The sequence below is a fragment of the Peromyscus californicus genome, unplaced genomic scaffold (assembly GCF_007827085.1).
Source record: "Peromyscus californicus insignis strain IS unplaced genomic scaffold, ASM782708v3 Scaffold_14__1_contigs__length_90479793_seg_2, whole genome shotgun sequence".
In the NCBI taxonomy this organism is placed as follows: domain Eukaryota; kingdom Metazoa; phylum Chordata; class Mammalia; order Rodentia; family Cricetidae; genus Peromyscus; species Peromyscus californicus.
Window position 1 is genome coordinate 45473232 of NW_026294436.1, and position 23495 is coordinate 45496726.

The following is a 23495-nucleotide window of genomic DNA, read 5'->3' on the forward strand; positions in this document are numbered from 1 at the left end:
GGAGTACTCCGCTGACTGCTTGCCCTTTGGCCTTAGGATTATTCTAGAATTCAAAGTCACAACAACAACAAAAAATCCCTTTGAACAACTTACTGTCTCGGCCATAGGTTCAACTTATTGAGATGTTTTCAGATTTCCATGGGGACAAGTATCACACTTTATTCAGTAATGGCAGGGCATACACATGAAAGTATTTTAGCTTTTACCATGTCCACCAATCCCCAGTTATGAGAATCTGTCCTGAGGGGTCACAACCTGCCTAAAGGAACAGACCACTACAATACAGTGTGCTCCTTGCTGTCCCAGAGGGACGCACATATCAAGGCTGGCATCAGGTCAGGCTAACAAAGAGTTAGTTGTACTGGGGTGAACTGAGGAGGGAGGCCATGACTGGGAGAAAGGATGAGAGTCCCTGGGCATCGTGGGCTAGGACTCAAGACTAGGATGGTCCAGATCCTGATGCCCACACAAGTTCATACTGAGTGCTGTAACCTCATCTTAAGACTCATCTTCAAAAGTTAAACAGAAAAATGCACATAAAACATTTAGCACAGGGCCTGGCTTATGGAAAGTGCTCAAGTTAAGCGTTGTTAATGTGACTAGAAGGAAAAACATGGGTTGTGTTCTAGAAATCAAACCTCAGTAGGAGAGAATCAAATTATGCCCTTGGCTTTCACTCCCCTTTCTCTTTCTTCCATTCATCATCCCATTGACCATTCATTGAAAACCAGCCTCGGAACTGGCTAGTCCTAGACGCCTATTGAGGAAAAAGAAGAGTCAAAAGTTTGGGATGACAATACAAAGCCTCAAGATCCAAACGCCCCACCTACCACTCCAAAGGGCCTTGTAGTACATAAGGGGCATTCATGGTCCCATTTGATTCCTGCTTCATAAATAAGGAAAATGAGACTCCAAGAAAAGAAGCCTGCATACCCAGGCTCAGAATGGAGAACACAGTCGTTGTCCAGGAGCTTCATGGGTCTGGTCATCAGTCTGTAAGTCTCCAAATGTCCTTTTCATGTGTTCCACAGCAAGCCCTGCCTCCTTGGCCTCCCCTAATTAAACCTAATGCTCTTTACTAGCCAAAACAAAGAACTGTATTAGTTTATTTTTCTTTCAACTTACAATACTGGGCTGGAGAGACAGCTCAAGGGTCAGGAACACTTGCTGTTCTTGCAGAGGACCCAGGTTTGGTTCCCAGCCCCACATGGCAGCTCACAACCATCTGTAACTTCAGTTTCAGGGCATCCAATGTTCTCTTCTGGCCTCTATAGGTACCAAGCATGTACTGGTGCATGCACATATACGAAGACAAAACACATGTGCACACAAAATAAAATAATTAAGTCTAAAACAAATCATTTTAAAAATTAAAAAGCTGACAAGCCAAGTGTAATTATAACTTAAGATTTACAGTACTGCTTCAGAAGTATTCTTTTCTATCTTTGCCCTTATAATTATGTAGAAGCTCTCCTATTTCTATAATGGTCAGGATTTTGTGAGCTAGCCTGGGAACATTATTTACATAACACTGGAATTGGAACCCAAAGCATCCACAGAAACAATCCACTCACAGAGGCATTTGGGTTTGGAAATACCCCTGAAACTGTCTACCCACTGCCCAGCCCAGTGAGTGGTGGTAGATGGTTGGGGGTAAACAGAGCCAAGGGTGGACTAGGCAACCCCTTCCAGGGAGTGCCTGCTTATCTGTTGTGCTGGTCCAGGAAAAACACTACCTGAGCAATCACTAAGTTCAGGGTGGATGCTGCTGGACTCAACTGGCCAACTCTCCAGAGAATGTTACTCAATAAGGAAGAAAAGTGGAGACCCCTCCAGAATGGTCCCTTTGTGGAGGAAAGTTTCCCTTGAACTGAGAGGCACCTGATAAGGCAGCACTGCCATCTCCTGGCAAGACTGGGTATAGGAGGCCTCTTGCCCCAGGCTGCAGGCTCCAACCATGTCGAGGGCTCCCGTTGACATGAAGTCTGTTGATCCTCTCAATGACCCTGGTGAAATGCTTAAAGTAGTGAGTGATTTATAATGTTTTTTTAAGTGGAATAGGGGACCTTTCCTAGGAACTAAGTTTCACCAGCAGCTTTTCATCATCTTTTCTTTTTCTTCTAATTCTTTGCTTGTCTTCTTGTCCATATACTCTCGATTTGCACAGCCCACACCTGCTTTTTTTCTTTCCTTGATTACAGTTCTTGAAAACCTCTCCTTCTCTCTCTCTCTCTCTCTCTCTCTCTCTCTCTCTCTCTCTCTCTCTCTCTCTCTCTCTCTCTCTCCCCCTCCTTCCCTCCCCCCTCTCTCTCTCTCCCTCCCTCCCTCTCTCCCTCTCTCCACTCCTCTCCTCTCTCTTCCTCCCCCTCTCTCTCCCTCCCTCTCCCCTGAAGTATTTTCTGGCTTTTGTAATCCTTGAATCCCTGATAATTCTAAGTTATCAAACAGAGTGCTTGAACTCACTTGACAAACATAAATGGCGCACTTTTCCAGAGGAAGCAGCCATGACACACAACTAGTTCCAAGCTCTGTGGCTCACCTGCTACCCTTTGAAGGCAGTCTACCTTAAATCCTGCTGATTCTACAGATCTCTCCCTGACACCGACCAAGGGAATCATTACCTCTTGCCTGCACTATTATGGCAGTTGTGAGCTGGTCTGAGAGCCTCCATCCTTTCCCTATGCCCACCCCACCCCCTTGCAGATGGTTAAGGGGCACAGGGTGCTATCAGATAGGAGGAATGACTTCCTGTGTTCTGTATCACAGTGGAGCAGCTGGCTGGCAAGGATTAGCTGTATATTTCAAAGTAACTAGCAGAGAGGATTTTGCTTGTTCTCAACACTAAGATATGATAAATATCTGAGGTGATGCATATGTCAGTCACCCTGATCTGATCATGTCACATCGTATATGCATATTGAAATGTCACACTTTTCCCCATCAATATGTGTCGATTAAAAATAACATGAAGACTGGGGCGATAGCTCGGTGGATAAATCAATTGCTACTCAGGTGTGAGGCCTTGAAGTAAACGTGGTTAGGTGTGGCAGCCCACCAGAAGTAAATCTTTCCACAAAACAAGTTGGCTGGCTAGACTGGCCAAATCTGTGAGTTCTGGGTTCAGAAAGAGAGCCTGTCTTACTTAGTAAATGAAGTAGAAAGTAACCAAGGGAAAAGCAGGGTAAACCTCTGGCCTCCACACACACATGCCCACTCATGTACACACACACACAATTTTAAATAGCTTTCAAAAATCCCACTATGTTGCCTTCACCATCCTCTCACCGAACTAATATTTTCTGAATACAAGCCTGCTACATCACTTCAAGGTTTCAGAACCTCTGACCACTCCCCACTGTTCAAATGCTTTCATGGGAACAGTGGCTCTCACGCCTGGGGCCATGTTAGAGTTCCCTGGGGAACTTGGAAAGGCGCGGGTGCACAGAAGTCATCTGAGACCCACTGAAGTGGGATCTCTGGAGGGACAGTGAGCAAAAGGACACACATCAAAGCTCGCACTGGCTCTGCTTGGCAACGTGAACTGACAGACAGTGCAGTGTAGCGGCAGTGAATCCCTTTCTGTCCTTCTCACTGGCTCCCTGGGCGTCTCACCCACTGAGAAGCCACCTTGCCTCCCTCAGGCATAGCCTTACTCTCCCAGGTGTCTGTCTTTCTAGACCTGATGTTATCACTATCATTACAGCCTCCTAAAGCTTCTCGGATAATTTTGGTAGAATTACACACATACATACATACATACATACATACACACACACACACACACACACACACACACACACACACACACACACACACACAGTGCCAACCACACTCCTAGTGACCCGCTTTCTCCTCAAGCCACCACCAGCCTGATTAGTTTCCAAGCCATCTTCCCACACTTCTGGTTGTTAATCGGGGGCAGCAGTTTTGCTCTTCTCTACCTTGTGCATGTCCAGAGCAGACAACACTCTGGAAACTGTACCGAATTTTTTGGGACAGATGTCCTGGCCCGTGCTCTGCTCCTGGCTTCTAGTGTACTCCCACTCCTCAAGCCTCTGTTCACTTTGGGTCATCTTGAAGCATTGTGGGAGCCCATGAAGGTTTCCTAGTGAGATCCGAGCTTGCTTTACCCAGCCGGGTTGCATTAGGAGATGGTTTGACCACGTGCATGGTTACCAGGTGTCTGGGATGGTCTGCAGTTGGCTGTGCTGGGGGGAGGTCTTTGGCTCCACCCCTTGGCATTCCTTTAAAAGCCCTTTAGAAGAGACAGAAGGGGCTGGTGGGTTTTGATCCCTCCTGAGGCTTTCCTGTGTTTCTAACCATCTCTCTCCTCTGTATTTTTATGTAAATATTTCTCACTTCTCCCTGCTCAAGAGTACCCTGGGGGAAAAAGTGGGGGCAGGCCCCCCACAAAGCATGGAATGGCTTCTTTTAAGCTTCAAAACTTTGAGGATCCATAACCTGGCTCTAAGAAAAGTGTTTGAACCCCTCTGAAAAGCAAATCTACCAGAAACCCATTTCATAGGCCCATATTCAGTTACTGGAATGAACTGCTGGGCTGGCCATGTTAAAGCAAGAGGCAGCATGGAGGAAGGTTGGAGCTGGAGTGTGGCCCACTCTATAAACACTCTTTGAAAATGAGTTTCCTTCCCTGCTCACAGTAGAATCTCTGAAGGTCAGTGTCTTAGGGTTCTGTTGCTGTGAAGAGACACCATGACCACAGCAACTCTTATACAGGAAACATTTAACTGGGTCTGGCTTACGGTTTTAGAGGTTTAGCCCATTATCATTGTGGTGGGACATGGCAGTATGCAGGCAGACATGGTGCTGGAGGAGCTGAGAGTTCTACATCTTGATCCAAAGGCAACAGGAAGCTACTGTGAGCCACACTGAGTGTAGCTTGAGCAAAGGAAACCTCAAAGCCCACCCCTACAGTGACACACTTCCTCCTACAAGACCACACCTCCTATAAGCCATACCTCTTAATTAATGGTCCCATTAGGGGACCATTTTCTTTCAAACCACCACAGTCAACTAAAGAGTTCTGCATAGCAACACAGGACTTTGTTATATACACAAAAGATGCTAAAACAGCTCCAGTCTCCCACACATCACTTCAGTGGCCAGCAGTGGAGCAACCCTGGGGTCAGTGAACTTGGGATGTACATGGTATCATCTGGTGCCATGAAAGCCTCCTCCAGAACAAAGGCTATGGGTGGCTTTCATAGCAGAACTACATAGAGAGGCCACCAATCCTAGCGGTAGTTTTAATGAGTCATAATATCTGAGGAGGAAATCCAATAATCTATATCTGTGGTGGTTTGAATAAGAATGGCCCCATAGGCTCATATATTTGAATGCTTGATCATGACAGAGTGGCACTAGTTGAGAGGGATTAGAAGGTGTGGCCTTGTTGAAGACATGTGTCATTAAGGGGTGGGCTTTGACATTTCAAAAGTCCAAATCAGGCCCAGTGCCTCTTTCTCTCTTCCTGCTGCCTATGGATCTGTGCCCCGGCCAGCGGGGTCTTCAACAGGGACCTAAAGGGAGCCAGCGAATGAGAGAGATAAGAGACACAAAGAATGAGAGCAAGACAGGACGCCTGATCAAGCTCCAAAATTTTATTTTTCTCTCAAGGCATATATAGGTAGGCTAAGGGGATTGTGAGCAGGAAGGGACTTAATTATGAGGGTTGTGAGCAGGAAGGGACTTAATTATGGGGGTTGCAAGCAGGAAGGGATTTTGTAATGGGGGTTGCAAGCAGGAAGGGACTTAATTGCGGGCTGTTCGGCCAGCAGGGAATGTTGCTCTGAGGGTTATCTATCTGCTCTTGTCTAACTGCCTAATTGCCTAACTACAGCTCATTCACCTGATATCTGAGAAGAGGTTCTGGTATCTGTGAGAAGAGGTTCTGGTGCTATGAGACTTAAGCAAGGCCTAGATCTAAGAAAAGGGGAGAGATGGCAGCATGTGTGTCAAGGGTCGCTTAGGCTTATGGCTCCCATCAGATCTGGATGTAGAATTCTAAGCTGCCTCTCCATGTCTGCATGTGTGCCGCCAAGCTTCCCACTGCGATGATAATGAACTAAACCTCTGAAACTCTAAGCCAGCCCCAGTTAAATGCTTTCTTTTATAACAGTTGCTGTGGTCATGGTGTCTCTTCACAACAATAGGACACTGACCAAGACAATGTCTTAACAAGCACATGTAAGAAGCCTGTTAAAAGTTGAGAGTGTTGCTACTGTTGGCCATCTCCGTCTCTGGGCCAGTGCTGGGAATTGAATCCACTTTGCGAAGGCAGAAGTTTCTTGCTTAAAGGTTAGAGCTGTCCAGGATGAGCCAAGGACTCCGATTTGCAGAGATGAGGCCCGTTTATGCAAACAAGCACAGAATGCTGCAGAAGGGAGTCTGAGGAGAGGACATGGGTAGAGCTTGGAGGTTCTATGGAGGTACCCAAGACAGAGAAGGAAGTCACCTTGGGCTTAAGTCCCAACAAAGGTGCATCAAGACCAAAGAACTGGTTCCTGAAAATATCCCCTCCAGGGAAATCTTCAAAGTCCCCACCTCCATCACTTCTACCTCTGTGGCTCCCCTAGCAGTGGTCACTTCTCGAAGTCACAAACTGACTTGGTTTTGTTGCCAGTCTCCAACCCTAGAGATGATTGGTTACTTACGGTCAATTGCCGCCGCTGGAGTAGAGCATAATTTGTCTATTGTCAGCCTTTGCCTCGAATATGTAGAACAAAATATGTTCCTGAATACTTTGCTTATTTGGATAGGTTTGGCACTTAGAACAGAACCTGGTACAGTTTCAGATTTAAGCAGTGAGTGTTGAATAAATGAGCAAAATGAATAAAGACAGCATAAGAGCTCCTCCGTCAGCATGAGGACTGGGTGTGACTTGTTTATCTGTTTCCCTATAGGTCACCACTTACTAGATACTTGAGTCAATGGACAATGTGCGTGCATCTTTTGAATGATTTGCCCCGATCCTTAGTGAGCTTCGTTTGGCCCACTCATTAGGAGATCTAGCTGTTGCTGTGGCCTGACAACGGGGTGGTGAGACTGAAAACATGAAAGCTTGACAAAAGTGACTTCCGGTGTGTGGCTTGGCATTGACCCAGAGGTCAAACCTGAGAAAGCTAAACAGCAATGTACGCCCTAGACTAGAAGGGGGAGTGAAGCTTCTAGAACATGCGCTTTCCTCCCTACTCACATACTTCTGCTGCCTTCCAAAGAGCATGATTTTTCATCACACAGGCGATACTGCAGTCCACCGCATTCCAGCATAATGCTCAAATTGTCCCTTCACTTGTACTTAAGTTAAATTTAGAATTCAAGTGCACTTAAGTGAAGAAAATAACACAAGGCACTTTTGAAAAATCAAATGATGTATTTATTTTTTTTTCTTGAATAGGAATTTAAGTTACTTCAATGGTCAATGACTTGGCTACAGAAAACCTTTCAAAATAATACCAGACACTCAAGAAGGATGAGAAGAGGAAGCATCCAGTGTGGGGAGCAGGGAAGGAGGGGGGCTGAGGGCTGATGGGCCTGAGGGAGGGGGCGGGGAAGACTGGGGGGGGTACCAGTTATTTAGAAAGGCAGATTATTTAAAGTTGAAATGACTGCAAATTTATTTACAACATATGCAGATCTAGGAAAGAGATTATGCAAATGTCTGAAAGGGGCGGTTAAAAATAGCAGTAAAATGGGAGCTTTGGTCTCCAGCATGCTAGAGATCAGTCAGAACTTAGCTAAATATGAATGCGTCATGGGTCCTCTGTACTCTCTCCGTTCTTCATCACACACGAAATGTAAAAGGAGTGAGATTTGTGCTTTTCCCTCAAAAATCAGGGGGAGCCTGAGACAACGAGCAGCAGGTTGCCTCAGCTCTGACCCCTGAGGGGTCAGAATCTCACTTTTGGTTTTTCTTCTAGAAAGATATATATTATCAGATGCATATATAGATCGCCACCAATTTCTAAAGATTTCCAGTTGGTGATCTACTGGGTGATTCATTTTTTTCACCCTAATCCAATACATCTGTCATTAAGCACGGACTGAAAAACCCTATGGTTCCAACACTGCGCCCTGTCTGTGTGTACTGTTCAGTGACAACATTGCTGGTTTTCTGGGCCCTCAGTAGAGACCGGCAAACATGCAAGTGACATGGTCGGAACCTCTAAAACCTGAGGTGTGATGACATCATTAGCACTGTGGGTACCCGGCAATTTGAGAAGTTAGAGGCTATGAGCATCCGTCAAATGTCAGCTTCCTAGTCACCACCACCCACCCCGCCCTAAGCTTCTCTCATCTTCTGTGAACACGGCTCAAATGGGCCTTCAGAACATTCTCGCCTTTCCTCCTATGGACCGCTTCTTCCTGCCGGAGAAACGGTCTCTGCTGTAACCAAAGGGACGGATTTTCAGCTCCACATAAGGAATGGAGAACTCATGTCCTTTCCATGGCTCCCAGTTCACTCCCTACAAAACAAACAAACAAATCTACATTAGGAAAAGGTATTTAGGAGAAAAGTAAGGTGGTTGATGGCAAAGGGGATCCTAGAGAGTGAAGTCACTCCCTCTCTGAAGGAGGAGGAAAAGGAAGAGGAAGTTCGGGTAAGAATGGGTTATGAACCAAGACAAGAGGGCCAGGTCACGCACCCCCTCCTGGAATTTGACAAACTGAGTGGACAGAGAAGGAAGCCTCCATGGTGGGAAGATGGATGTGGGAGAGGCCAGAGCACAAGGATGACAAGGAGGTCAGTCTAGGCAGAGATCAGCAAACCAGCAGATCACTCTGTTCTTTTCCAAAAACTAAGAGGCAAAAATAAACATATTAATTAGCCAATTGTGTAAAATCATTTTCAATTTAGACTGTTTAGGTATTAGCGCTGGGGTAACAAATGGCCTGCTGAAAACTAAATTTCATTTTATGTCTTTTGACTGGTGAGAACAATAATATTTAATTCACTTAATAACCTTGCAACCTGGCCAATAAAGAGCCCAAGTGACCAATTTTATGTATTTTAATTTGTGAGGTAAATAATAAACAAGAAGCTAAATGCCTTGCAGACCAAGAAAAGCACATTAACCAGATGAATGTCTTTTATTAGCAAATGCAGGGATGGTTTAGGGCATGCTGGCTGCTCATTTCAAATATTTGATCTCTGATCATAGGCTTCCCCTGGTCGGCCCACATGCTGCCACCGTGATTCATGAGCCAACCCTCCTCATTGCCCTGGGGGCAAATTTCTTCTTCCCTTTGAAAAAAAAATCACATAAGGATTGGGAATCCTGGCTGCCTGGTAAGGACCAAAGTAATAAAAATATACCTGCATTTGAGAAGTGCTAATATTTACAGTAATATTGGTGTGTGCAAGTTCTTGGGAGAGGTGCTTTCATAAAGGCCAGGATCAGGACCTGGTTGGAAATTAGAGACCCGGGACAGGTTTATGGAGGACAGAGATTGATAGTGAGCATAGGAAAGTGCAATTTTCAAGAAGCCATGAGGGGTCGGCAGATGTCCTGTAGCTGGCCAAGAGTCACAATGATATACAAGGATCATGCAGGTCCCAGAAAGTACTGACAGGAAAGTTTGCAAGAGAGGAGCCCTCACATACACTCAGCCTTGAACACAGGTGAGACAGAGGGACAAGAACAGGATGCTCCCAGTAGACTCTTGGTGACTGGGGTTGAGTGGAGCCAGGGATGGGTCTAAGCTAAAGTAGAACCTGCTCAGCCAGTGACCAAGGACTGACAGAAACAGCTCTGCTGTAAGGAGACAGCAGGGAAAGATGGTGAACTATCCGATTTGGGACAGAATGTTTGTGCGCTCCCCAAATTCTGCATGTTGAAGTTTTCTTGTCCCAGTTTGGTAATATTCAGAGGCAGCTCTCGGGGAGGTCATTTTTAGATGCCCCCACAATAGAAGAGAAAGAGGTCAGAATGCCTCTCTCTGTATCATGTAAAGAAATAGCTAGAAGGTGTCTATTTCTAAGTCAAAAAGCAAGGCTCCATCAAGAATGAATGCTGGCACTCTGATCCTGGACTAGGCATCCTTTAGAACTGTGAAATATGCATGTCTACTTTCTTTTCTTTTTGTTTGCTCGTTTGTTTTTGTTTTTCAAGACAGAGTTTCTCTGTGTAACAGCTCTAGCTGTCCTGGAACTTGCTTTGAAGACCAGGCTGGCCTCAAACTCATGGAGATCCACCTGCCTCTGCCTCCCAAGTAGAGTGCTGGGATCAAAGGCGTGCACCACCACCAGGAGCATATATGTTTTTAAACCACCTCGCCTGCAGTAGCTTGTTGAAGTGGCCTGATCTATAACAGGGGCTGTTTGTGGATTACTAAGGTACACTGATAGCCAGGTGTGGTGGCACACACCTGTAACCCCAGCCCTCAGGAGGCTAAGACAGGAGGATTCAGAGTCCAAGGCCAGCCTAGGCTACATAGCAAGAGTCTGTGTAAACAAATAAACAACAACAAAAACTTAGCGGGATGTGGTGATAAATGCCAATAATCCCAGAATTTACAAGGTAGAGGCAGGAGGACCACGGGTTTATGATTAGCCTCAGCTACGAGGCAAGTGTAAGGTCAACCTGTGTAGTTGAAGTTTTCCTGGTGTTGCTCGGCTCTCGCAGGGGCAAACCTGGGCTACATGAGACCCACCCTGTCTCATAAAATTCTACAAAAGAAACTTAAAAGTGAAGTGAGATGGCATGTGATTCGTGTCCTTGGTCTTTATCTATCTGTGGCAGCAAATCACCCACCTGCAGCTGAGACAGTGTGCGGTGGTGCAACGCAGACCACATAGTATCCGTGGTCTGGGGACAGCACGATACCTAAATCACATTCTCCTGCCCTGCCTGAAGCCTTCAGAGAGAGAGAGAGGCTACCTCTGACCTGGACGGCGTTGCTACCTGGACGGCGTTGCTTTGGGAGTATAGACAGACAAAGCTTGTGATAGAAAAGACATCCGCCTGTCACTTACCTCACTATGCTTGGTCTCCCCATATTTGCCGTTAGGATTGGCCAAGTGGCAGTTCTTATACCACCAGCCACCATGATGTGTCAGCGCACAGTTGCTGAGGGCAATGTCATTGTCTCTGTCAAAAGTTGTGAACTTCCATCCATTGTGGTAAGTAAGAGCATCCCCTGCGGGAGAGATAAGAAGGGAGTTAAGGCGTGTTCTGATGCTCCAGGGTAGTGCAGTGGAAGAGAATGACTCTGAGTGTTGAGACCCTACAGTGGTGGTGAGCAGGTTTCTGGGCCGTCAGTACTGGGAACTGACCAAGAACTGGATCCCCACAGCCAGCCTGTGGGGCACCATGGTGCTGTGGGACTAGTGTGGCTGTGGACTGGAGGCTGATCATTGCTTGATAAGCCTTTCCCACCCTTGACTTAGCCCTGCTTTCTCAAATCACCCTCCCCACCTCTGCACAGCTGCCACCCAGGCCTCTTCTCATTTCTAAGGGCCTGTGTTCACCCAACAACCTTCCCTCTCACAGTCCATCTCCCAGCCCCTGTGGAAAGACCCACTTCACGGTCTCAAGCCCACCACCCTGCCTTCTATCACAAAGATGATTCATCCTCCTTGCTGAGCACTGAGCTGCCTCCTGTGGAGCCTCCAATCCTGTTGTCTCTACTAACGAGGTGAACAGGCCCATTTACCCTCTGCCCTTCATTAGTGAAACCCTAACCTCCCTTAAAGCAGCTCAACTCTACTTCTGAAGAAGATTCCTCATTGATCCCCTTCTCCACGCCAAAACACACACACACACATACACACACACACACACACACACACACACACACACACACACACACACACACACCTGAACTTCTAGAGCCCTTCTGGGGATGTACGTACAATTTAATGCTTCATTACATCCTGTCTGGAATCTGCTTTAATTACTTCACTCGTACTGCACCTACTTCCCGACCACATTTGTCATCCATTTATAAGTTTACTTTCTTTTTCAGCTCATAAAAGGCAATAAGAGCCCATATCAATCACGGGCTTAATCACGTTCACCTCCTGCAACAATGACAGCCACATTTACATCTAATTGCTGTGACTCTCACGGGCCTACAAGGTGCGCAGGACCCTTCTGGATCCCACAAGGAAATCAACGCCTGGGGATTAGTCTGTAGCAACCTAAGGTCCCCAAGTCCACAAATGAAAGCGCCAAGACTCAACCGCTGGTTCTCAGATTCTAAGATGGTTCTTTGTGAGACACAGATTCCCCTGGGGGCCCCCCTCACTCCCACAGTGGGCTTCACCCCTACTAGTAAGTGCAGTCTGTCTCTGACAGGCTTCAACAATGGCTCTGGAGGGAGTCACCAAGACCTAAATCACAGACATCACCCGAGAACCTACTGAAAATGCAAACTCTCAGGCTCACACATGAGGTGAGGGCATGCTATCTGTGCTTCAACAGCCCTGCCTATGGTCCCAACAAGCTGCAGCTTCATCCACATACTTATTCAGAGGACATACAGATCACCTGCAATGGGTGAGCCCCACGCTAGGCTCTGGGAATACGAAGAAGAAGAGTTTCTTGTTCTTGAAAACTCAGTTGGGGTGAGTTAGAGCAGGTATGGAAAGAGTTCGTAAGGGCAGGGTATGTAAGCAGAGGTAGTGTACACTTAGGAAGTTCAAGGGCCTTGGTTCAATCTCCAGCATCCCCTGTCCCTTAAAAAGTGAATAGCTCACCGGGCGGTGGTGGCGCATGCCTTTAATCCCAGCACTCGGGAGGCAGAGCCAGGCGGATCTCTGTGAGTTCGAGGCCAGCCTGGGCTACCAAGTGAGTTCCAGGAAAGGCACAAAGCTACACAGAGAAACCCTGTCTCGAAAAAAAAAGTGAATAGCTCCATGTGCAAGGGGATGGTCCCAATTCATCCCTCCAAGTCTGTAAACTCAACAATGGTCCCTTCTTCATGCCCCACCCAGCAAAGGCAGGAACAGTAAGAATAGAGCAAGGGAGTCCACTCCTCTGACACCAAGATGGCCAGGCCTCCATGGCTTTCTTCTGGTCAAAGAAAGACAAGCTGTCACTTTCTTTGTGCCCCATTTCTCCTCCCTCCAGATTCTTGCAGACAGTTAACTACAGTGTGAAATAACACACAATGACTCACAGAGATCCGCCTGGCTCTGCCTCCCGAGTGCTGGGATTAAAGGCATGCGCCACCACCGCCCGGTGAGCTATTCACTTTTTAAGGGACAGGGGATGCTGGAGATTGAACCAAGGCCCTTGAACTTCCTAAGTGTACACTACCTCTGCTTACATACCCTGCCCTAAGCACAGCTTTCCTGGCTGGAGTATGAAGTTCCCAGAGCTTATTTTCCATGAATCCAGACAAGCACTTCCTCAGAGGTATCTTTAGTTATCTAACTGTGGTCCCTGGGCTAGAAAAAGGAAGAGAGCTTCGGTCTGAATGGGATTTTTTTTTTTTTCATTTCTGCATACGGATTTTCTACCATCAAGAAACTGAAGCCACCCTCTTGTTCAGAGTGTAGAAAATGAGTATGCTCGTGAATCAGAAAATAACTGGCCTCGGCTGAGGAGGCATTATGATTCGATGAGTTTATCTTCCTAAGCAAAACAAAGCCAATCTGGGTGGGATGGGCACTTCTTAACCTCAGAACTCTGGAAGCAAAGGCATGAGGATTGCAAGTCTGAGGCCAGCCTGAACTACATATCAGTTCAAAAATAAAGAATATTTAAACAGTAGTTAGGCCGACGGTGTTTAGAGTCCCTCGTATTAGTATTAGGAGAAACTGCTGATGAGCTCCATTCTAAGGGCCCTATCTATTCCACTGGCTTTGGGGGAAACTGGTTCTTCTTGGGTGTGGATGGGAGGGTTATAGCAGACTCAGAAAGTCTAAACCCACACTCAAGGTGTGGCCACTGAGTTGGTCACTGTCTATCTCATCAAAACGTCACTCAAGACCCACTCTCCTCCTCCAGAACCTTGTGCAGGAAGAATGACTCTGTGGCTGCCACCTAAGACCTAAGACCAGGAGAAGTCATGAACATCAAATCCCTGTAAGTCACATTCAGACCCAGGCCTGTGAGTGTAGACCTTGAATGTGCTGTCCCTGAGAGTAGGGTAGCAAGTAGAGAGTGGTGGTGAATGTTTAGCTTTCCCTTTTCTCCATGAATCTATTACTTACTTTTCCTTCTCAAATGCCAGCCTTTAAAAATCCATTTAAAAATATAGGAAGCATTGGCTTTGGGTTAAAACAACTCGGTGTGGACATTGTCTTTTCTGGACCATTACGTGCTATTAGAGATCCTCAGTCACATTCCCAAGTGTCCCCAGGAGGTGGACCCATCCCTTGAGCACCCCAACTGACTGAGCCCCATATAAGAGGGGCATGAAATAAGCTGTAAGTAGTCGGATAGCCCAGTGGAAACTCCGAGGCAGCTTCTATTTATGTTTGCATTGTTATCTCCACATCAATAAACAACATCTCAATGGTAGGACTCATAAGAAAGCCTCCAAGACTCAGAATCAGAAACTAAGTTAGCATTCTGTGGCCTTGCTGAAGTTTCCTTTGCAATAATAGTAATAATAATAATAATAATAGGCCTACAAGACATGACTTCAGTAGAAGTCAGAAGCCATGAGCCCAGCTGGACAGTCTAAGATCCACCTCACCTTCCACCAAGGCTATGCATTTCAACTGTAATAAAAGCACTGATAAGGCTAGACACAGGGCTAGGTCGTACACACAGAGATAGCGAGACCTTCACGTTCCACTTGAACGCCTGTCCTCTATACTGTACCTCATCATTTAAGGCATGAGTAGCCAGACCCTTCCTAGATTGTAAAACCCTCATCCGAACCCAGAAGCATATTAAAGGAAAGCTAAATGCCACTGACCCCACCATTGTAATACAGAACATAAAGGGAGGAGCGATGGCACACACAGGTAGACTAGATGGCTGCCTAAACGCTATGTGATTTGAGAGTCTCCCAAGGCTTCCTATTTAAAAAGACATCCTCCACTAACTGGCCCTGTTGGCCTGAACAACCTTAGAACGGGAATTATCCCCTAGTCACAGTTAAAATGCAAATAGGGTACCTGGGAGGAGAATCACATTAATTTAAGAATATGTTGACTCCCTTTCCCATTAGCATCAGCTCATTTGCTGGATTATGTTAACTAGGCTCAGAAAAGGCAAAGTTTAATGGTCCAAGAAAGGAAAGGGAAAGAAAGGGACGAACTGAAAAGATGGATCTGAATGGAGTCTCCACCAAGAGGCCAGGAAGGGTGCCAGGTTTGGGAGAGACTGGAAGGCGGGGAGCCAAAGAGAGGCACCTCATTTCAAAACTTGTCCAAGAAGATCTCAAGAATGAGGTGTATAAAAACTGAGACTCTAACCTGAGAAGGAAAGGCTAAGTCTAGCTGAAAGTATGAAGAATAGCCAGATAGACTACAGGAGACAGACCAGAGCAGGAGGAGGCCCACGTGGGGAACTGAGGACTGGCCCTCAAGTCTTTATTATCCCAAACGGTGGGAGAGACTTGAAGAAGCCATCAGGAATTCAACCTGACCTTTTTTTAGATGAGATAAGAGTTATGTAACGTGCTCAGTCCTCCAAGACAGTGAATTCAAATTATTTTAGTATTAAATTATTATGATCACCATGTACAGTAGTATATTCATTAATCCCAGCACTCAAGAGGCAAAGGCAGGAAGATTAAAAGTTGTATGCTAGCCTGATACATAATAAGAGCCTGTCTTTAAAAAAATAATAATTATGATCATTTAAATCATTCTGTAACTAGGCTGATAATTACATGAACAAAGGTCCATGTATGTTTCCCAGTTGTATCCAAGCTGCCTTTTCCTCCTTGAATTAAAAGAAAAAAATCCTTACTGACTGGCCTTGTTGGCCTGAGCAACTTTAAACAGGAGTTATCCCCTCTTCAGAGTTAAAATGCAAATAATGTACCTGGGGGAGAGCCAATTAGTTTGGAATATGTTGACTCCTTCCACTCACTTTCCCAATAGCCTGACTTCCAGGGCTGCCTCCCATGTTTTATATTCCACTTAGAGTGCACGCAGGACAGCTCATCTCTAGCCCAGAGAGATGAAAATGGTCTGAGGAAGGACAAGGAGAGTCCAAACCAGGGTGGGTCTTTGTAGCTGGAGTATCTGTTTCTGCAATTATTTCTCCCAGAAACAATTCTTTGCACACTCTCTCCCATTCAAATCCCTGCTTAGACTCCTTGACTATTTAAACTCGACCAAGTGCAAACTCCTTGGTGATAGGAACCTACCTGCTCCCACATGAAAATGTCACCAAACTCAGGGTCTATTCCCACTAATATATTAAGCTCTCATGAGATTAGACAGAGAAATCCTGCTAGAAATTTCATTTTTTAAAACTCATCAATTCTGTACCTTACTTGATGCTAGTTACTAAGAAACAAGAGCAAAATTCATATTATGTTTTAAGAAATGAAATTAAAGAACTCAGAAATTTTCCATTCATGGTTGACCACTTCAGATCATGGCCCCGGACCTCAGAGATCCTTGAGGACACAATTCTGAGGTGCCCTACAAATCTTCTGGAGTACACAGCAGGCTCTATTCCCCCAGGCTCCCTCAGATGTGGTGGCCCCCTCCTTTCCTCCCTTGGTGTTCAGCCCTCTGTCTGAGCCAACTCCACCCACCTCCTACAGGAAGCTTCCCCAGCCACTCAGGTCCTTGATGTTCCCACCACCTCCACCCCTGAGCTCCTTATTTTCCATACCACTTGGTCTGCAAAAGGTGCTTTGTGCTTTTAGTCTCTTCTTTCCATGTACTTTAGAGAGGAGAGACTGTGTCCTATGCAATCAGCCAGTTTGGCCGGTAACACATTCCTAGGTGATTACACCAAATAGGATGATAAAGGCAGAGGACAAACTTTGTTCAAAGGGCATAAGGACCATTTTTAAAATATCGGTATTAAAGCAACAACCACAACCACACCATCTCTCAAAATATCTGTCAGTATAATCCCAGTATTTCAGTCATGCTGCTTACTAGCGTTCCTTTCCCTATAGAACTGAATACACCACCCACTGGCCAAAATCCAGTGAGCAGCTAATGGAGGCTAAAAGTCCCTGCTTCGGGCTAAACGACTCAGTTTGTGTCGTCTCTGTTGTGTAAGCTAATGAGACCCAAGTTCTTACTGCTTGACTCAGCACCTTCATTTTTCTGTTTTAATTACAGCAAAATACCACAAGATGTTGAAAACACACACACACACACACACACACACACACACACACACACACACACAGAGTTACACAGACAAACGTAACAGTCACACTGTGTGTGGAAGTCCACTGAAAGGCAGAATGAAATTGCTTCAACAGGCTAACGTACAATTGGCCAAAACCAGAGCGGCATAGGAGGGTCTGGGGGAGTCTGGAGGAGTCTGGGGGAGGAAACACACAAAACTTCTGGTTTTATGGCTAAAAATTGTCCTGACTTCCTTTCCCCTCAAGCATCTTCAGAGAGCATGACCTCCACTGTTAGTGAGGACAACCAACCACTACATGCCAGTATTCCACAACCCACATCCATGGCACACGGCAAATCAACCCTCAGATGACCCGAGCGAGAGACTCCTGGTGAGAGAAAGGCCTCTTACCTGCTGTGCCTCTGTACTTCCCAACTGACAGCTTGTACCGCTCTTTGCTGGACGCCACTTGGAAGAAATCATACACAGCGTAGGCAGACTCATTGGCAGTCTGTAAGTCTGCCCTCACCTCGTATCGAGTAGGAGTGCCAGTGGTGAGGTTGTGTAGTTTATCAAGTCCTAAAAACATGGAATGGAATTCTAATGACCAATCAACTCTTGTATGTGAGCTCTCACTATCTGCATCTGAGATATTCAGAGCTAAAGGTCATCTTAGTATTCATCTTCTCTGTTAATAAAGGGCTTTCCCAACACTTTCTCCTGGGGTGTTAATACTCCCATTCTGTTATTTCTTTAGCATGACAATGCTGTTGACTTCATGGAAGGCCATCATGTAAGAGAGGGTGTGTAGTATTGGGGTAATCTGCCCCCTGGATCCACCTCTCTAAAGCAGAAGCAGACCTTCTTTCTGTCTACACAGCTCACAAGTAGAAGAACAGATCAGCTACTCATCCTCTGAACTCAGAGGAGACTGTACCAAGCAAACCACAAACATCATCTACTCTATTAGACACCGATATGCCCAGATTCAACCTTTTTAATTTCGTATTTCCCAGTAGATGTTTTTTTTTTTTTTTTTTTTTTTTTTTTGGTTTTTTCGAGACAGGGTTTCTCTGTGTAGCTTTGCGCCTCTCCTGGAACTCACTTGGTAGCCCAGGCTGGCCTCGAACTCACAGAGATCCGCCTGGCTCTGCCTCCCGAGTGCTGGGATTAAAGGCGTGCGCCACCACCGCCCGGCTCCAGTAGATGTTTTTATTGGCTATTTAACTCTCTGTGAACATCTGCTCCAAAAGAGAGCAGAGGGAAAATGGGCAAAACTACTGCCCATAATGTCTGGCTGCACTAGCAGAATTACAGGAACTGCTAGCACATCGTCCTAATGAGAGCCCAGGATCCAAATCAATCAACTGTCTTTCTACTGTGGTTGTATGAAATGCAGGCTCTGCAAAGATTCTGGAGAGCTTAGCTACAGCATAAAAGCCACTTCTGGACATCCCATCTCTTCACCCAGCCCTAGTGTGCAAGAGCCTTCCCATTAGCATGACCACACCACACAGTGTCCCTATCCCTTGGACCTCTCCTTGAAACTGGGTACCTTCCTTAAATACCCTGTCCAGATCATCAAGAGGGATGTTATCATCTCACAACCCCACCTTCCTGATTCTCAGAGATCATACCAAGCCAGAACTCCTTCATGGGGTCCCCAAAACCTTCTACATAACTCCGCCAACGCTTGAAGAAATCCAGCTGTCCAGTGTTCCGCCTCTGGAAGACCTGAGAAAGGAAATAAATGCTTTGCTCTGCTACTGAACAGACATAACTGAAGGGTAGGGAAACAGTGGTTGTGTTTTCCAGGTGGTTCTGGGAGGCAAGCGGAAACTATGAACCTGTACATGCACTGGTTTCCTAAAATGGTACATCTTCATTTTTTAGAAACAAATTTTATTTAAATCTTAGTATATTGACTATACTGTCTATTACATTAATAAGAATTTTAGGAGAAATATGTATTCCAGGTATGAAAATGTATAGTACCTAACAGGGAACATTCCTGTCCTCAAGAAATTTCAATCATAGAGCACAGAAAAACTTGAGAGAATCAGGAGTTGGTTGGGTAGGACAGAACATTCCAGATCTTTGCTGTCTCTGACATACAGCCTTTAAGCGTTCGACTCAATTGAAGCATGATATATTTATAGGCTGTCTTTTATCTTCCACTTAAACAGCTTAAAAGGAGGAATTATTTTAATTCACAAGTATTTAAGATTTATGGACCAACAGAAGTTCACCCAACAAATATTTATCGAGCATCTACTATATAGTGGAAACCATACAAGGTGACAGGCAAAATGAATAAAAGAGAAATGGTTCCTGTCCAAATGGATCAAACAATCCAGTAAATAAGATAGACATGAATTAAATGATCAAACAGATAAGAACTCAATTCAATCAATGATAAGAGCTATGAAGGAAAGAGACAGGACTGAAGTAAGAGCCAAGGACACTCCCCTGAGGGCTACAGGGTGAGCAAGTGAACTCTGGTGGGATTCAATTTGGTTGAAGATGTTGACCCACTGTAAAAAAAAAAAAAGGGGGGGGTAATTTTGGAGGATTCTAAGCAGGAAATAGGATCTTCCCCAGATCCTTCTGACTGTAGAAAAGAGCCTGGCCAGGGCCGAGAGTAGAAGAAAGGTGACTAGTCTGGAGACCACAGCAGTGTGCTGTTGACAGGGGACAGTGACTTAGACAAGAAGCTACCCTGAGAAAAGCAGAAGTCCACAGAAGGAGAACTTGACAGGCGTGGTGGCAGACAGAATGTGGAAGTGGAAGGAGAGAGTCAACAGTGAGCGCTCACACAGACAAGCTGATTGGTTGTTAGAATTCCAGCCCATGTTTTTCGGACTTGATCAACTACACGATCCCACCACAGGCACTCCTGTGCTACAGGAGTTTTGATCGCAGAACTGGGTAAGTATTGCTCAGCTGTCCTTGCGGAAGGGAGATTCTGAGAGGGACAGCTTTTGAGAGGATATCTTAGGCTTATTTGTGGACACTGTGAGTTGGGGGTTTGTTTTCCTGTCTTTTCAGCTGTACTGGGAATCAAACCTAGGGTCTTGTGAGTGCTCGGCAAGTGCTCTACCACTGAGCTACATCTCTGGTCCAGTATGAATTCTTTCTGAGGTTTCCTGGTGAAGAAAAATCACATGTAATCGGTTAAAGGGATTAGGGTACTGAAGAGAGACCTAGGCTTGATATCTAAGGTGGGGGTGTGTGTAGGAGAGAATGGTAGGAATTCACCAAGTCATTTCACTTTTTTGTTGTTGTTGTTCCAAGAACAGAGGACCTTGTTCAGCATTCTTTCCAGTTAAGTAAAAGCAATGGGACTATTTCTAGCCAAAAGATTCTTACGAGAACCAGGGTAGGTAGAGTCCTCCATGCTGTCTTCCACTGCCATGTCCCATGGAAGAAGCCACATGTTGAAATGGCCCAGCCACAAAATGGAAGTAGCCTGAATCACTGAGTCACCACTCTGAGTAGTGACTGCCAAAGCTACAGAAGGCATCGCACACGTGAGCAAAACAGCTCATGGGTTAGAGCACGAGAATGGAGAGTGCTCTGTCACTACAGCAGAACCATTCTGTCCTAATGGATTTAGAGATCCACTGAGATGGAGGGGGGGGATGAAGGCACAGGGGAGGGCACTGCCCTTTAGAAAGAACATCAGAACTAAGAGAGACCGCCAATATGCTCATGGGCATGGATGATCTCATTCAGGAGAGAAGAAGCAACTAGGAACACAGAAAGAAAACTAGAAAAATGTGTAAGCACAAAAGCCACAAAGAGAAATAATGGTCAGCAGTGTCCCATACTGATGATGTGAGGTAAAGGAATGTAAGAGCAAAGCTCCCTGGGATTTAGAGACATGGAAATCACCAGCTACTTCAGCAAGGGCTATGTTAGAGACAAAAAGCCAGGCTGGGATGCTGAGGAGTGAATGGAAAACAAGAAAATGGAAACTGATCTGGGTTCTATTTCAGACAAATGAGTTGCTTTCTTTACAAAAAGATCTCTATTCGGAAAAGGATGGTCAGTTCCCCTGGGAGTAAATCAGACTCCTTTATAGGAAATGAACTTGAAAAGTCCCTAAACCCAAACACACCTGCACACAGTATTGAAAATGGTAACACCGATTATTCCACTTGAACTTGGGAGCCAAGCTAAAAACCACCCTAACCCATTCAGTAATGATTAGCAACCACTTACCAAAGACTAGAATTGTATTTCTACCAATTTTTTTCCTTGTGCTCATCTAAATGAAGAAGGCCCAACACAAAAGTCTACTATCCATGATCTTAAATTTCGTGAAGTAAACCTAATGGTTGTGTGATCTTTACATTTTTTGCTAGTGAGTGAGTGAGGAGAAAATCCTAACCCTGCAGAAGTCCCACATGAGCGCTCACATTAACTCCCACATAGGCGCTCACATTAACTCCTGCATGGATGCTCACATTAACTCCCACATGGGTGCTCACATTAGCTCCCACATGGGCGCTCACATTAACTCCATTTGTAGCACCAAGTACAGCTTTGTGGCCTAGGAGGTGTTGAACAAAGACATCCATGGGAAAAGAATGTTCCAGACTCCAAGTCAGCCACAGACACTTCCTGGCAAGGGGATAGTGAGTCAGTCGTCATTTTGGCTTCTGATCTCAGCCAGCTCGCCGTAAAGCAGAGATTCAAGTGGGAAAGAGAAGTCCACCGCACCATTTCTGGGAAAACTAGATGAGATGGTACGTGTCCTCCAAATATGTCCTATGAATGGGAATGAGCTGATAGCAGAATTTAGGGAAAATCACAGCAAGCCATTACACACAGTATTAACACTGTCAATCAACACAGCTGTTCTTACTCTCCTTTTCTCGGCTGCCCATTCTTTTTTTTTATTTTTGGCTTCTTTCATTCTTCATTCACTTACTTATATAGCAACCATTCAAACCATTTCCTGGACATCTATGCAGTGTTGGCTCTCAGGAAAAAGTAATGATGCTGTTTCACAGATGGCGAAGCTCAGAAAATTAGCCATATATTCACACAACCATTTAGTAGCTCAAACAAGGATAACATACAGTCCCACCTTTAGGTCTATTTCCTCAGTAGCATTTCTGAAGGCTTGGAAGACTTGTTTCCTGGTGAGGAGCCTATGTCAACCCCATTCTCAGATTCTTCATATACCACAGACAACTGAGTCCTAGGCTGGATGTGGTCTTGACACTTCCTTACATGTCTAGCCATTGTGTGAATAGCATTCCCACTCCAAGGCTGGGATTGATTCTGAGCCTGCCCTTCTAAGGACAGACGCATTGCCAATGTCTCTATCTCCAATCAATGAGCATGTTTTGGGTTTGGGTTTTTTGTTTTGTTTTTAATAATGCCCCAGTATATCCAGGGAAGCTGACTCTGGACTCTCCACATTTAGTAGATATATCTTGGCTAAGTTGGCTAATTTCATTTTTAAGTTAGCTAGTTTCATTTTTTTCCCCTAAATACAAGGTCTCAGTGTAGCCCAGGCTGGTCTCAAACTCACATGTAGCCAAAGATGATCTTGAACTTCTAATCCCACTCCCTTGGCCTCTGCCTCCCATGTGACCATCCCATCCAGTCTTCTGTGGTGCCAGGGAACAGTCCCGGGGCTGCACACACGCTAGGCAAACACTTTACCAACTGAGTTACAACCACAGCCCAAGCTTCATTTCTCTCAACTGTCAGATCAAGGTATAACTAAGCCCCATCACCTAAGAGCTTACATGGAGGCTTCAGTAAGGTCAGCAGATCATGAAAGAGCAGAGCCTGGCACAAACAGGTAACAATAAGTTGTTATTATATCTCAATAATTGTTAGTTTGCATTTTATCATATCATATTTAAGTGTAGTAACCACACAGATAACTTATACATCTTGGTCAGATGGCTTTGATTGAGGCTTTCAATCTGTTCAGAGATTAGCATGCGCTGGAATGAACTATGTAAGAACAGTGGAAGCAAATAAGTCTTAAGAGGTGGTAAAATATCTTTAGAGAGTTCTACAGTCCAGCATTGTCATTGTGCTGGAGACATTACTCACTGTCCTGAATGACTAAATCAGGAGGCAAAGTCAAGACGGCACTTAAATGCCTGTGGAAAGAGCCTCTGATGCAGCCTCAGACTTCCAAGAAGGAAAGATTTGAGACTCTTAAGTGTTCCCTGATGTTCTTTCCAGCCTCCTCCTGGCAGCCTGGGTCACCTCAGG

General features: G+C 45.4%; 1 protein-coding gene across 1 annotated transcript in view; it reads right to left on the reverse strand.

The window, feature by feature from the left end:
• Window positions 1-7431: 7431 nt before the first annotated feature.
• Tnn (tenascin N) overlaps window positions 7432-23495 on the reverse strand; it is a 64502-nt gene continuing 48438 nt past the window's right edge. The window contains exons 18-21 of the mRNA XM_052737341.1: window positions 18887-18983; window positions 17661-17828; window positions 10997-11160; window positions 7432-8486 (exon numbers count right to left, since the gene is read on the reverse strand). Coding sequence (XP_052593301.1) covers window positions 8346-8486; window positions 10997-11160; window positions 17661-17828; window positions 18887-18983 — 570 coding nt within the window. The 3' untranslated portion in view covers window positions 7432-8345. The remainder of the gene's footprint in view (window positions 8487-10996; window positions 11161-17660; window positions 17829-18886; window positions 18984-23495) is intronic.